The sequence below is a fragment of the Pundamilia nyererei genome, unplaced genomic scaffold (assembly GCF_000239375.1).
Source record: "Pundamilia nyererei isolate P.nyererei 1_Seehausen unplaced genomic scaffold, PunNye1.0 scaffold00119, whole genome shotgun sequence".
In the NCBI taxonomy this organism is placed as follows: Eukaryota; Metazoa; Chordata; class Actinopteri; order Cichliformes; family Cichlidae; genus Pundamilia; species Pundamilia nyererei.
This window is the reverse complement of record NW_005187520.1, coordinates 1797348-1811167: the sequence shown is the minus strand read 5'-3', so window position 1 is coordinate 1811167 and position 13820 is coordinate 1797348. Positions and strand designations below refer to the sequence as shown.

The 13820-nt window shown below is 38.8% G+C and overlaps 1 protein-coding gene across 1 annotated transcript in view; it reads right to left on the bottom strand.

Moving 5' to 3' along the window:
* The window catches only part of LOC102210937 (ras-related protein Rap-1b), an 11646-nt gene extending 3648 nt beyond the window's left edge, over nucleotides 1-7998 (bottom strand). Inside the window, exons 1-7 of the mRNA XM_005742314.1 lie at nucleotides 7905-7998; nucleotides 3910-3982; nucleotides 2808-2876; nucleotides 2652-2708; nucleotides 2430-2570; nucleotides 1131-1274; nucleotides 26-118 (exon numbers count right to left, since the gene is read on the bottom strand). Coding sequence (XP_005742371.1) covers nucleotides 32-118; nucleotides 1131-1274; nucleotides 2430-2570; nucleotides 2652-2708; nucleotides 2808-2876; nucleotides 3910-3966 — 555 coding nt within the window. The 5' untranslated portion in view covers nucleotides 3967-3982; nucleotides 7905-7998 and the 3' untranslated portion in view covers nucleotides 26-31. The remainder of the gene's footprint in view (nucleotides 1-25; nucleotides 119-1130; nucleotides 1275-2429; nucleotides 2571-2651; nucleotides 2709-2807; nucleotides 2877-3909; nucleotides 3983-7904) is intronic.
* Between the last annotated feature and the right edge of the window lie 5822 nt (nucleotides 7999-13820).

Below are 13820 nucleotides of genomic sequence, written 5' to 3'. Positions count from 1 at the left end.
GCGCGCATGGGACAATAGAAGCTACCTGCCATTAGAGAAGCTGACAAGTGGGCTTTTTGCGGGTTTTCCCTGGAACGGGACTCTTCCTGTTGATCTGTCGGACAAGGTCGTAGAAGATCTGCAAACGAACACGAAGAAATGAAACCTACACTGCCAAAAACTGCCAAACATTCCCCAAACTACTAATAAAATGCCAAAAACTACTTAAAAATGTGTCTGTGAAGGTTCTCAGTCATCCAGGTCATCGTAATCTAAGGAGCTTGGAAAGAAAAGTGTGTGGACTTCTTTAAGTGGCTTGAAGACGTTTCACCTCTGAGAAGCTTCTCATCCGAGAAGCTTCTTCAGTTCTCGGGTCAAATGGTGGAGACTCCCAGATTTAAGCTCTGTGGGAGTAACCCACCAAGAGGGACAATGGACCCCCTAATGATCCTCTACCTAATCACACGAGCCAAGGTGTGAAAATGGGTGTAGGTCACAATCAGCCAAGGTTTTGGGTGAGCTCATTGTGAAATTAGCCCCACCCTATCATGTGATTTCCTGAGGTCAGATGGCCCAGGATGTGAGTGGGCGTTAAGGCGTCTGGGAGGGATCTCAAAACTGGATTATAGATGCCAGACAGTTGGTGTTGTAAACCACCGCCTCTGTTCAAAGATGGTCGCTCACAGTGGACATAAATGGCCTCTTTTACTCCTCTTTCAAATGTACACATTTTGGACAGAGAGGATGGTTTGAAAGAGTCTAAATGCATATTTAGACTATAATAGTCATAAAATGCTCATATCCCCAAAACCAACAGAGCAGCAGCTGAAACACAAATGCTAAGGCTTCAAAATGTCTGAAACTAACAATGAAATCCATTTTTTCTTTGTCTATGACAAAAACTCTGGAGGAATAGTCTGATGTTTGTATTATTACAGCTTCCAGCGTTTTTGAGCCAGGACCGCACACATCACAGTGATTCTCTCGTGTTGCACGCTGTAAGCTTTATTTCAGTTTTTTACAAACTCCAGATGATGTGTACATCATTTTGCCGAATCAATGGTGCTCAAAACTCAGAAGCCCAAAGATATTTAGGTTTAAATACAGCTCTGAGTAACTGTGTAAACTTTGCTGTGGGTGTGTTTTGTCACCTCGTTGACGTTAATCTTGCTCTTGGCCGAGGTCTCAAGGAAGGCGCAGGAGTTCCACTGGCGAGCGAGACCGATGCCTGACTCTTTGGCCACCACACGCTCCACCTCCAGATCGCATTTATTTCCAACCAGGATCATGGGAACCTAAAGTGGCGCGCCAAACACTCACATTCAGACAGCTGTTTGCAGCACATTCAAAGATGATCACTGGATTCTTTTAACGGGAGAAAAATCATGTGAAAACCAGAAAAGAGGACATCAGTGTTTCATCTGGTTTTAAAAATCTGTAACGTTTGACGTGAAGTCAGAATGTATGTTTCCTTAATTTTTTTATTTATATTTATCCATTTTGTAAATCATCTGTTTCATAATAAAAACATGTTTGAAATTTTATTCAGTCATTTTATTGACTAAATCAATGCAGAATCTTAAATTCATGTTAATATAAATACATTTCTAACTTGAAACATATTAAAAATATTGGGTTTTTAAAAAATGTTGTACAAAACAATGTTTTCTTTTTATTAATACTTTCTTTTTTAATTCATTTTTTGGTTTTATTCTCATTTTAAATGTAGATATTATAAATTAATTTGCTTGTTTTATTTTATTTGTTTAAAATCTTGTTTAGAAGCATTTTCTATTTTTTTTTATTACAAATTTGCTTTTTTATTCTTTTACATTTAAATTGCAAATTTGCAGTTTTTTTATTTTCTTCTTTCTCTACTAGATGCTGATTAAAAATAAAACTTTTTGGAACCTATGTAATGTAACTCATGTCTGGCAGGGGGAGCAATGCTAAAGGCCTCCACACAGGCTGGCTGATGATGGCGTGTTAAAACAAGTGACCTCTGTTTCATGAGAATAAATTACACATACACCCATCAGCAGTCAGTTAGCTAGCTTAGCATAAGCCTGACAGCAGGATTATGTGGAGGTGATAGAGTCCACTTCCTCTTAAACTCAGATTTAACTGCTTTATCTCAAATTACATTTTTATATCATTGTAAACTATTTTTGGCTGCCACCAGAAACTTCTCCCTTTCTCCACTGGTTTTCTAGGCAACTTCCTCTGAGCCAAGAAACAAGAGTTTTAAATACAAACATCAGCAACTGACTAACTACAACCGGACAAATTACTCAGGAGCTCCTTAACTATGCTACAGACTCCTTCATCTGACAAAGAAGGCTCCAGAAAACGTTAAGAGGAGCTTCAGTGCTTAACTTAACTGAAACCATGACTTAAAACTGCATGTTAGGGTGAGTTTAGGCAAAGTATAGGGTGCTGTGGTTTCTTACATCTTCCGTGTCCTTCACTCTGAGGATCTGCTCTCGGAGGTCTTGAAGGTCGTTGAAGGTGGACTGAGCCGTGATGGAGTAAACCAGAGCAAAGCCCTGGCCATTCTTCATGTACAGGTCTCTCATTGCTGTGAACTGCTCCTAAAGACAGACAGACAGGTGGTCAGGACTCAGTCAGGCACATCTCATGGTCAAAAGTATGTAGACAGAGCCAGGTCTTACTGTTCCTGCTGTGTCCAGGATCTCCAGCATACACTGCTGTCCATCGACCTCGACTTGCTGCAGAAACATAAGAAATGAATCATAACTGTGGATTATAACTAAAACTAATTAAACTATAGATGCTTCTAAAAATGTGTGAGGATGAAGAGGTCCTACCTTCCTGTAGGAGTCCTCTATCGTGGGGTCGTATTTCTCCACAAAGATTCCCTGAACAAACTGGACAGTCTGGAGATGGACAGACGGACGGACATGAGTAGCGGGACAAAGAGAAGTAGGACAGCAGTGTTAATGGAGCTCTGTTCAGCTCCCCATTGGGAGTCATTAGAGCGGAATTAATGTGACACTGTGACACGTCTCCATTATATCATGGGGAGTAAAGCACTTCATTGTAGTGTGACTGACACCGCCGTGTTAGTGTGTCAGTGATGGCCGGCGCAAAAACGAAGCACAGTGACATCACTGTGCAGCCATTTACACAGGAATCTGCACTGGAGCACTCCAGCCATGCAAGTCCCAAAGCTGCAAACACAGTTTTACCTCAATGTACAAACGTGAATGCACAAAAATCAGTATATGAATAATACAAACACTAGTGCAAGAACAGGAAACGCAATTTCCCGCAACGTTACATCACCTCTTATTAATTTTTGACTCTTCTTATAAAGTTTTGTAAAACATAATGACTGAAAATTGTTTTTCTAGTCTTTCATACACACATTTTGAATATAATTATCTTTATAAAAGCTTTATTATATCTTTATATAATTAATTATATTATTTATTTGTCTGTTTATATTGTATTTTTTATCTTTAATCTTTATCTTATTCAGTATTCATAAATATATTTTCTATCTTCCTATTCAGTCTTTATCAATTTTTATTTATTTTAAATATTTAAAAAATAATAATTTATTTATTTTTCTTCTATTTTTCTTCTTTTCTTTTATATATTTTATATAAATATTTGTCACTATTTCAGTGGGGGGTTTTATATACATATTACAAGTATTTATTTTCAGTTTTTCTATTTCTTTATTAGTTTTTGGTGGGGACTATTTTCAGCAGCGGATTAATCGACATTGAATATTTGAGTTAAAATAAAGTGCAAGGTGTTGCCATGTGGCTCTGAGCTCATCAGCAGGATAATTTCAGTGTTGATTACATTTTTTTTGGCACTCACTGACATTAAATAGAATAACATCAGATTCTCACTTTAATGCAAACAGCTTATTAACGTGGATTTTTTTTTTTTACTTACCAGAGCTGACTTGCCGACGCCTCCTGATCCTAAAACAACCAGTTTGTATTCACGCATCCTGACTGTCTGTCTGCTGGGTGAGAGACACAAACACAGAGGAGGAGACCGTTAACAGGTCGCTATTGGACATCCAGTCACAGCTACCAATCACACAGCAGGATTACAGTAAGCCCCACCTCCTCCTATGATGCACCTGGAGATGTAACACCATCAATTACAAACACACAAATGAAGACTTCCTGCCCCTCACTGGGAGATAATGATTACCCAGCATGCATGTGGTAAGTTACTGAAAACTGCGGAGTCACATGATCTCACAGCTGGTGGTGATGTCACTGCTATTGAATCCTTCCTGGTTACTGTTGCTATGCGTTCATGTCTCAGTGTGTGGATGCATACCAATCATTCCTCGCCATGTGTGTGCAAACCTTCACTGTCACGGCAACAAAAAGCAACATGATGCACAAACACACACACACCCAAATACACACACGTTTAAGATTGTTCATGAGGACCCCTGCTGACACGATGTGTTTACAGACCCTAAAACCATTTCAAATTTTACCATCACAGCCTGTAAACAACACAAATACAGCTACTAACTGACAGCCAGAAAAGACTCTATAAGTGAGTAACACCAGGTGTAATCTAATATTTAAAGTCGACCCTTATACCCTGCCACATATCTCCTGCTCCGATGGTGGATGTTCATATTAAGCATGGCCAAGTTTCTAATAAGGTCAGCATATGTAAAAATAAGCCCCATGAGCCAAAAGCTTGCACTCTAAACACTCTGATTCAGACAGATTCCACTATTATCGGATCTCTGTGATGTCATAGAGTGCAGATATCCCTAATCTGATCATCTCAGGCTCCAGAGCTCAACCTGCCTGCTGTTAAAACCAGAAATGTATTGACCACCAGGGGGCGGCTCCTCACCACAAACAGGCTTCTGTTTTTTCATTACCGAGTTTGAGGTTTCATTACGAGACTTCACTGATCAGCTGGTGATGTAACACTGGCTACACCCATCTCATATCCTGTCTGTGGTTCATACATTCTCTTTACGAGGGGCAGCCAATCAGAACAAAGGTGACTTAAAAGAAGGATAAAAGTCTTGCAACCTGGAAACCATGTTAGATCAGGTCTCCAGAAGCTGTTACTTTAATTTTAGAGGCTGCAGGGATATAAAAGAAGAATCGCATGCATGAAAGTTTGGTTTCTGTAACTGTGCAGTGTACAACAAAAACGTAAATACTGTGTCACAAATACTCTTAACTGACCTAAGACAAGACTAACTCAAGACAAAATGCTTCTTAAATTTAAAGCTTTTATTTTGGTAACCAATCTGAGAATAAACACTTATGATAAACAAGTTACCATCAAACATTCAGTTTAAGTTAAAGTTGCTTAATATTTTGGAGGCAACAAGTGTTTACAATTTTTAGGTAAATCCGTTATCTCAAATAATAGGACTATTAATGTCTTCATGTAGTTATATATTTAAGTCACTGCAAGACTCCTGTTGTGACTAATCACACTCAGTGAGTACTCTTGCTTGAAACTTTTGCCCAAATCCTATTTTCAGAGTTTATCTATTCTATTTTGGGGACAAGAAACAAGAAGAGAACGACTCCCAGTGGATTTTATTGTTCAGGGCTTTTGTTCATATTTTAAATAAAAACTAGTGTGGTGTATGGGTCACAGAAAACGCCCTAAAAAACCCTAAAAATGTTAAATGTCTCCATCTCCAGTCACGACAGCTGTATAAATGCGCTAAATGCACACAAGTGATCAGGTGGAGACTGGGAGGAGTTCAAATCTCAGGTTTTATCTACCCTATTGTCAGTGAAGGCATCAGCAGTAATGGATTTCATCGCCTGAGGGTCTGAACAGGCTTGCCTCACTACAACACTCTGCAGCAAGTCCAGACGGGTTCAACGCTTCGCGAGAAGTAACTCACTGGAGCAGCAGAGGTGAGGCCATCAAGGGGAAAGCTGGATGAGCCAAAACATCTAAAACCCTTCGATCACACCTGAAGCCCTATCTCTGGACATTTACAAGTCCGCTTGTCACAAACCTGCCTCTGCGGGAGAGCACCTGCATCGGGACTTTCCCCCCTCATGCTTCACGATGCTGTGCTATGACGAAATATAATGAGACGTTACAGAAACACGCACAGACACACAGCAACAGCAGGAAGAAAAAGATCATCACGTCTTCCAATAAATCAGAACTAAGGTTCAGAAAGTACTTTAATTTAAAAAGCTCTCATAATCCATCCATATACTTCCACTTATCCACTTTTGGGTCAGAGCAAAGTGAGCAAATTAAAATAGACACACTCTTCTCTTAAACTTCTTAAAGAATATCAGCTGATTTGCTCTTACCAACACTGCTGCTCATGAAATATTTGTCTTTACAGCTCAGGCTGCCTAAACCTGGTTTGGCACACCCACAGGCATCAAACCCAGAGGAAGTGCCAAACAGGAACCTCGGGACGTGGAAAATTAACCTGAAGTACCAAAAAAGCTGCAGTTTCCCTAATATCGAACAGACACTGTTTTTGCTATAGAAAGATGGGAGAGGCAGGTGGCTTCAGCTAATTGGAGTCTGTGAACTGGACTCCAATAATATCTCCAAAACGACCACAAAACACAAACGATGGTGCCTTCACCATCTTTTATACACAGTCTGTGGAGAAAGCAACACACAGTCATGTCCCAACAATACACAGAGGAAGAAAGCTTCCATATCTCCTTATAGTCCAAATTTGTAACAATTCAAAAAAGAAATACTGCCCTTTCTGCACACTATGAGTGTATTTCCTTATAAATGAACCCTCACTGTGGGTCTGTTTAAGTTTAACTCCAGTTCAGACTTAATGCATGAACAACAACAATCAAACTACACAGCAAATTATTATATAACTGTAAAATGAGGCGTCACTGAGGCTTTTATGTTGTATTGTGATTGTACCACATAAACGCTGACTGAAAGGAAGACTTTAACCTGAAACTTCATACTTCACGTCAGTGCTTCCTGCTTGTTTTGTTTACATGTGAACAAAAAGAGGATCTGCTGCTATCAACATAGACTGCTGGCATTAATTTATAGGCTATAAATACATTAATCTTTAGTTACCAGAGCATCACTGCACATATACACACAGTTCAACCCAACCTGAAACCTGCATTTTATTCTTATATTTCAGTATTTTGCTCACTCAGTGGGCACTTCTGCTTTTTCCAGCAATCACTGAATAATGTTAATCTACTAAAGTGAAGTTGTCAGAGCAGAAAGATGGACTCACAATACGCACAGATCCCTGAGTCAAGCAGAACTAGGTGGGGCCTGTCAATACTCAGTGTGTGTGTGTGTGTTGCTGACAGGCAGTACAACAGGAGAGGAATAAAACCAAGCAGTGTCTGTGCAACCAAACTGGCTTTGATTGCAGGTTCCCTCAAGCTCCCAAACTCTGCATCCTCTCATCAATCACTTCCACTCGTTTTTTCTTTTTTTTGCCTCCGGGAGAGCAACGGGGCTTCCGCAGCTCTGTGGCCGCCTCACAATGCTCCCTACCCGGGAAGCTCTGCAAGCAGGCCCCGCTGCCTCAGAAGAGCGGAGACAAAACGCGAGCAGAAGCGGACTTCGGGCTCTACAGACCGGAAACAGACTCACAGACGGACAGACAGCCGCCGTGACGCCGTGAAGCAGTCAGCCCGTGTCTGATATAAACTGTATTCTCATCAGGACAGCCGCCGTCCGTCTGTCTGCCTTTACGTCCATCCGTCTGTCTGTCCGCCGGTCGCTTGCTTCCGCAAACCCAGCCCAGCGCGGCTCCCGACCGGCCTGTCGCCCGTCCCTGCTAGCCGGGACATTTCCCGGTTCGACCCAGGCTAGCTCATATCTACATGAAAGAGGGGGGGAAAAGGAGGGGGAAGCGAGGAAAAAGAGGTAAAAGCGCGAAACGGGAGAAAAGAAGCAGTACTCACAGTCATCCACCCGTCCGCTCCGCTGCGCTCTCCGCCGCTCACTCTCTCTCCTGTTCGCAGTGAACGTCGCTCGACCAGAGCCGCTCCCTCCTGCTCCCGACGCGCTGACGTTAAGCTCGACGCGGCGAACGCAAGAGCCTCCTGTTCGACTTTTCAAAATAAAAGACGTTACAAAACTGGTTCAAATATGAAATAAATTGTAGTTTTAAACATATAATTCTGCTTCATCTTGAGGTTTTTTTTTACACATTATTATATCATAAAGTCATAAAATAAATATAAATAACATATTATTCTTACTTTAATTTCTAATAATTTGGATTTCATTATACATTATTAAGATATCTCTGTTGTTATATTTTATTTTAGACAAGATAACATAAGATATATTTTATTTATAAAAACGATTTGGAAAAAATAGCATTAAATAACTAGAAATGTATATACCTTAATAAATAAAGTAATATAATGTTGGAATTCTATTTGAATCAAACCTCTAATGACAAATAGTGACAGCTTATTTACAAGGTGTTGCTACCGCAGGTAGCTCTGTATACTTGAATTGGGCCATGATAGTGAGCTATGGCTGAAAGCTACAATTTTTTTTTTTAAAGTGAGCCTTGAATTAAATGAACTAAAAATATGATTCAAGCATAAATAGCATGGAAATTATTTTCAGCATGAAACAAAAAACAGGCATTTCATGTCAGTATTTTCAATATAAAGCTTTCCTCTGAGCATTGAGTACAAAATGCTGAGAAAAAGTTGTATAAATTTACTGGTGTGAAAATAATTGAAAAAAACAAAACAAAATGACAATAAGCAGCCAGGATGAAATAAATATAATACAACACAGAACTGATGTTCTTCTTCAGAATTTCAAAGTAAAGACACCTTCATAAGCAAAAAAAAACAACAACAAAACAAAACAAAAATAACTAATACCTGGTAACTAACTAGTAATAAATAGTTAAAAATATAGAACTAGTGAAGAAACCAGCTAAGAAGTCAAGAAGTCTTTATTGCTAATAAGCTAAGAAATAAAAACAAATTAATGTCTATAAATGCACTAGCACAAGAAGATAATTTAAATTCTGTTATGAACAGCTAGATTAACAACTAAACACAAACAAAAATGCTATGTTTACATTAACTAACTGTAACCATGAACCTGAAGATTAGTATGATTTGATGAGACTTTGTATTTTTGTATTTTACTCACTAGAAGCCATTCAAAACACGTTTATTTAATATCAAACCAAATTACTTTCTCCACTCTTGTCCTCGGCTTATATGTTTATTTTGAAGGTAGACTGCATTTACTTCCGGTTTCTCTTAGGCTTCGTCACAGCTTTGGTTCAAGACCCCTCTTCTTTTTTTCTTGTGACGTTTCAGCCTCGCTCTCAGCTGCTTCCTGTTTCCTGTAAAACAGAACCTCTGTTTCTCTGTGGTTTCTGCTTTTATTTCAATAAAGTCACATTAAACACTTTCAGTTTTCTATTGTTGTTGTTGTCAATGTTGTCAGCATGTCATGATCAGTCCAATCAGGATCCATATACAGGTTTTTAGATAAAATAAGATAAAATTGTGAAAACATTTCAGTGGGAATATATCCATCAATTGTTTCATTTAGAACAATCTTTGTATTTTTTTTTATATATGTAAAAGGTCAGAAATGTTTACAAACATTTTTAACCAATTGAAGTCTACAAAAAACTTTTTTTCCTTTCATCTGATTGTTTGGCATCCATAATGGGTTTTGTTTAAGTATATTAACAACAACATTCTAAAAGTGACAGAAAATAATGAAACTGCCAAATATTCACTAGCTAAAAATGAACTGCCACATGTCTCTGTTCTTGGGCCTTTACTGTTCAAATTTTATATAAATGTCATCAAATACAGCAACCGTAGAGCCCTAATATCCACTAATAACAACAAATAAAAAAGTCTACACAAATTATTAACATTTTCATAATCACCGTTCGTCTATAACATAATTTACTTCCTGTTTAATGTACAAATTGCACAGGAATAATGAAAAGGGGACATTTTTGTGCACTGTAATTCAAATACAGACTTCTATATTTTTTTCTAACCACTGGGTAAGATTTTGTATTTACAATCATGGAAAATGATGAAACTACCAAAAGTTTCCATGTGACCATGTGGTATCAGAGGCATTTGAGCTGTGGAGTACCCCAGGGCTGTGCTCTTGGTCCTTTGCTGGGGGTGCTCAAGCACCCTTAAATTTAATTACAGCATCCCTAAAAATAACTGTAGCAATAGTATGTTGTCTTCTAATGTTATTATGCCAACTCATCTACTGCAGACAGGATAGAGTGAAAACTATCCAGTGTTGCACATCGGGGTAACTTTGTGGGGGGGGGGGCAAGATCTCTGTCTAAATAAATAAATAAATCTGGGTAAATTCCCATATGATTAAACATCATATGGGTAATACCTGAAGTGAATGAAGAAAGAAAATCAACAGCCTATTTATTGGGGGGGTCATAAACCCCCCCTAACCGCCCCCTGGAAATTACACCCCCGGTATTGCGTAATATTGATAACAACTGAGTTTAACATTTAACTTTTGGATGACGGCACACAGTCTTAGAGAGGCGGATAGAGAGGGAGAGAAAAGGAGAGAGCAGAAATAAACAGATAACAGTGGACACGTAGGCAACATGTAACAGCAAAATATTCTAGAGTTTCAGCTTCTGTTTTTCCCACATTTATTGTTGATGACTCACATAACTAAATATTGTATTATACTGATATCAAAGTGGTTGTATACAATGTTTTTGTATGGAATGGAGGAGTGAGGAAGATGGAGAGAAAGAAGAAGAACCAGGTGAGTAATCTTAATGACCTTGTAGTACCATATCAGCCTATTAGAGCACTTCACTCTTGCACTGTTCCTACAGTATTTAACAGTAGAATGGGAGGGAGAGCCTTCAGTTTTCAGGCCCCTCTTCTGTGGAACCAGCTTCCAGCTTGGATTCAGGAGACAGACACTATCTCTACTTTCAAGATTAGGCTTAAAACTTTCCTTTTTGCTAAAGCATATAGTTAGGGCTGGACCAGGTGACCCTGAATCCTCCCTTAGTTATGCTGCAATAGACGTAGGCTGCCGGGGGATTCCCATGATGCATTGAGTTTTTCCTTTCCAGTCATCTTTCTCACTCACTTTGTGTTAACAGACCTCTCTGCATTGAATCATGCATGTTATTAATGTCTGTCTCTCTTCCACAGCAGGTCTTTATCCTGTCTTCCTTCTCTCACCCCAACCGGTCGCAGCAGATGGCCCCGCCCCTCCCTGAGCCTGGTTCTGCCGGAGGTTTCTTCCTGTTAAAAGGGAGTTTTTCCTTCCCACTGTCGCCACAGTGCTTGCTCATAGGGGGTCATATGATTGTTGGGTTTTTCTCTGTATCTACTGCACAATATAAAGTGCCTTGAGGCGACTGCTGTTGTGATTTGGCGCTATATAAATAAAATTGAATTGAAATGAAATTATTATTGTTTTTTTTTTACCAAATATGTTGACATGCGTTTCATGGATGCTTTGTGTGCTTTCCAGCAGCACACTGAAAATGGTGCATGTTCGAAAGAACATATTTATTGACGTGAGTAGTAGAATTTGACAGGATCTATATCACTCTAAACATGGCATAAAACGATAGTTGAAACTACACTGATGTCACAGACTACAAATCTGTTCTCCACTCTTGAATTGGGGCTACATGCTGATGCTCTGTGCTGATTCTGCATAATAAAAGGAGGGTTTGTATGAATTTACAATCTTTAATGTAAAAGCAGCTGTCTTATCAGTTTACTTCATGTTGAGGTGTATGGAGTAGTAGTGTGATTTTCCACTTTCTTTGTTGAATTGTGCTGCTTTAAGTGCTTAATGATCTGGTCAGCTGCTTCTATGCGGTTAAGAGACTGAAAACACACTATGCATGTTTCTTCTTTCTCCTCACAAGTTGTTCTTTACTTTGGAAAATTCTGATCTATTGAGCCTTTGATTGAAGATTGATAACTAAAATTAAGTTGCTTTTAAATTTACTGCTTTTATTTATTGAAATAAGGTTTGCAAATGTGAAAAGAGCTGACTACATTTGAAAGTGGTATATTCCATTAATATTAACTGTAAGGTGCTATACGCATGACATTATGACTGGGGGCTGAGCCCCTCTAAAACTCTGAACCTACATTCACCTCTGTCCTTTACAATTCAAACGATATGGAAATAGCATCAAATCTGGAAACTAATATTAATAATACCCACCATAAATAACAATAGTAAAGTTTGTAGTTGGCATATTAAAAAGTTAAATTATTATTATACCTCTATTAAACAATCTTCTTCCTGTTTAATCTATAAATTAATGATGAAAAAGGGACATTTAGATACCCTTAAGTCAAAATGGAGACTTTTATGTGTCATCTTTTTCTAACCACGAATAACATTTTGTGTTTTTTTTTTATGAGTATGTCTCTATAGAACAACCTGCTGATATTCCTGAGCACACTACTGATATTTCAAACAGTTTTTGGCTGTAATATGACAACATTAATCAAAATTTCCATCAATTTAAAACTAAAGAAATTCATTTGGACTTCCCTTTGCTTTGACACAACAATCACCCCAATACCAACACATTGCTCCTCCCCCCGTGCTGCATCATCGTTGATGACTGAGCCGGATTACATTTGTGTGTGAAGAACTCTACATATTGCACCAGAGCTTTCAGGCTACTAAACACACACACACACACACACATACACACACAATGAGGAAGTGTGTGTCAGTGAAAGGGAAGCTGTTTGGGTGGAGGGCAACTCTATTCTTGGTGACTCCTTCCTGTTTGGGTGTGGCTTCACAGTACTGTATCTATGATTGTAGTAAACACAGTGTGTGTGTGTGTGTGCGTGCCTGCGTGTGTTACTCATGTTGTGTGGCAATACAGCAAATCTGACTATGCATCATAAAAGTCGCCTTAAGGTGAATCATTCAGGTGATGTTTTGGTCTAAGTCCTGGAATGAAATGATGGAAACATGAGTGTGTGTGTGTGTTGAGGCGTACTTCCAACACGCTCTGACACGTTTTGCTGTTCATGCCAGTAACACACACACACCCCCTAATACACAGTTTGCTCTGTAATTTGTTTGTTCTTTCACTGGTGACCTTTGACCTTTGATTTATTATTATTATTATTATTGTTATATAGGATTACTGTCACACCTGCTCCACTCAACACTACTGAGCCAGCAGAGCATTTTCTCCCTCAGACTGATTTAACCTCACTGCCGTTCCAAATGAAACTGTATGATAAAACATTGATATGTCATCCAATAAGGCCTGATACATAAATTTGTATTCTTCTAACTCTAAATTATGAAGAGCGTTTATTGTGAGTTCTTGTAGTTGAGCTTTGTGTGCAAATGTCAGGAGGAAATATCCACCCAGATTTGTGAAGCTGACAACAAGAGCCTTTAGGCTCATTTTTAATGACATTATCTGACCGATAATATGGCTGCTGTGTAGTTAATTGTACCACCAGGGTAACTCATCATGCAGACCTTAGCTGCTTCAAAGCAGGTGATGTTCAAGACAGGAGATCAACAGGTGTAAACACACCACCAACTGACCAATCAGATCTTTGGGAAACAGGCTCCTCATTCTTGGAAGATCCCTTGGACCTCAGTGAAAGGCTCAGGAATAGAAACTAATTTCTGATGAGCACCAATAATAATATTAATACATGTACGAATAATTATCCTGCTTTGTTGGTCAGTCATCAAACACACAAACGTGCTGCAGAACAACTTCATGCTAGCTAATATTCTTTTTGTCTCCAAATAAGCAAAGTTAAAGAAGCAAACTGAGGTTAAATTTTTATGTTTTT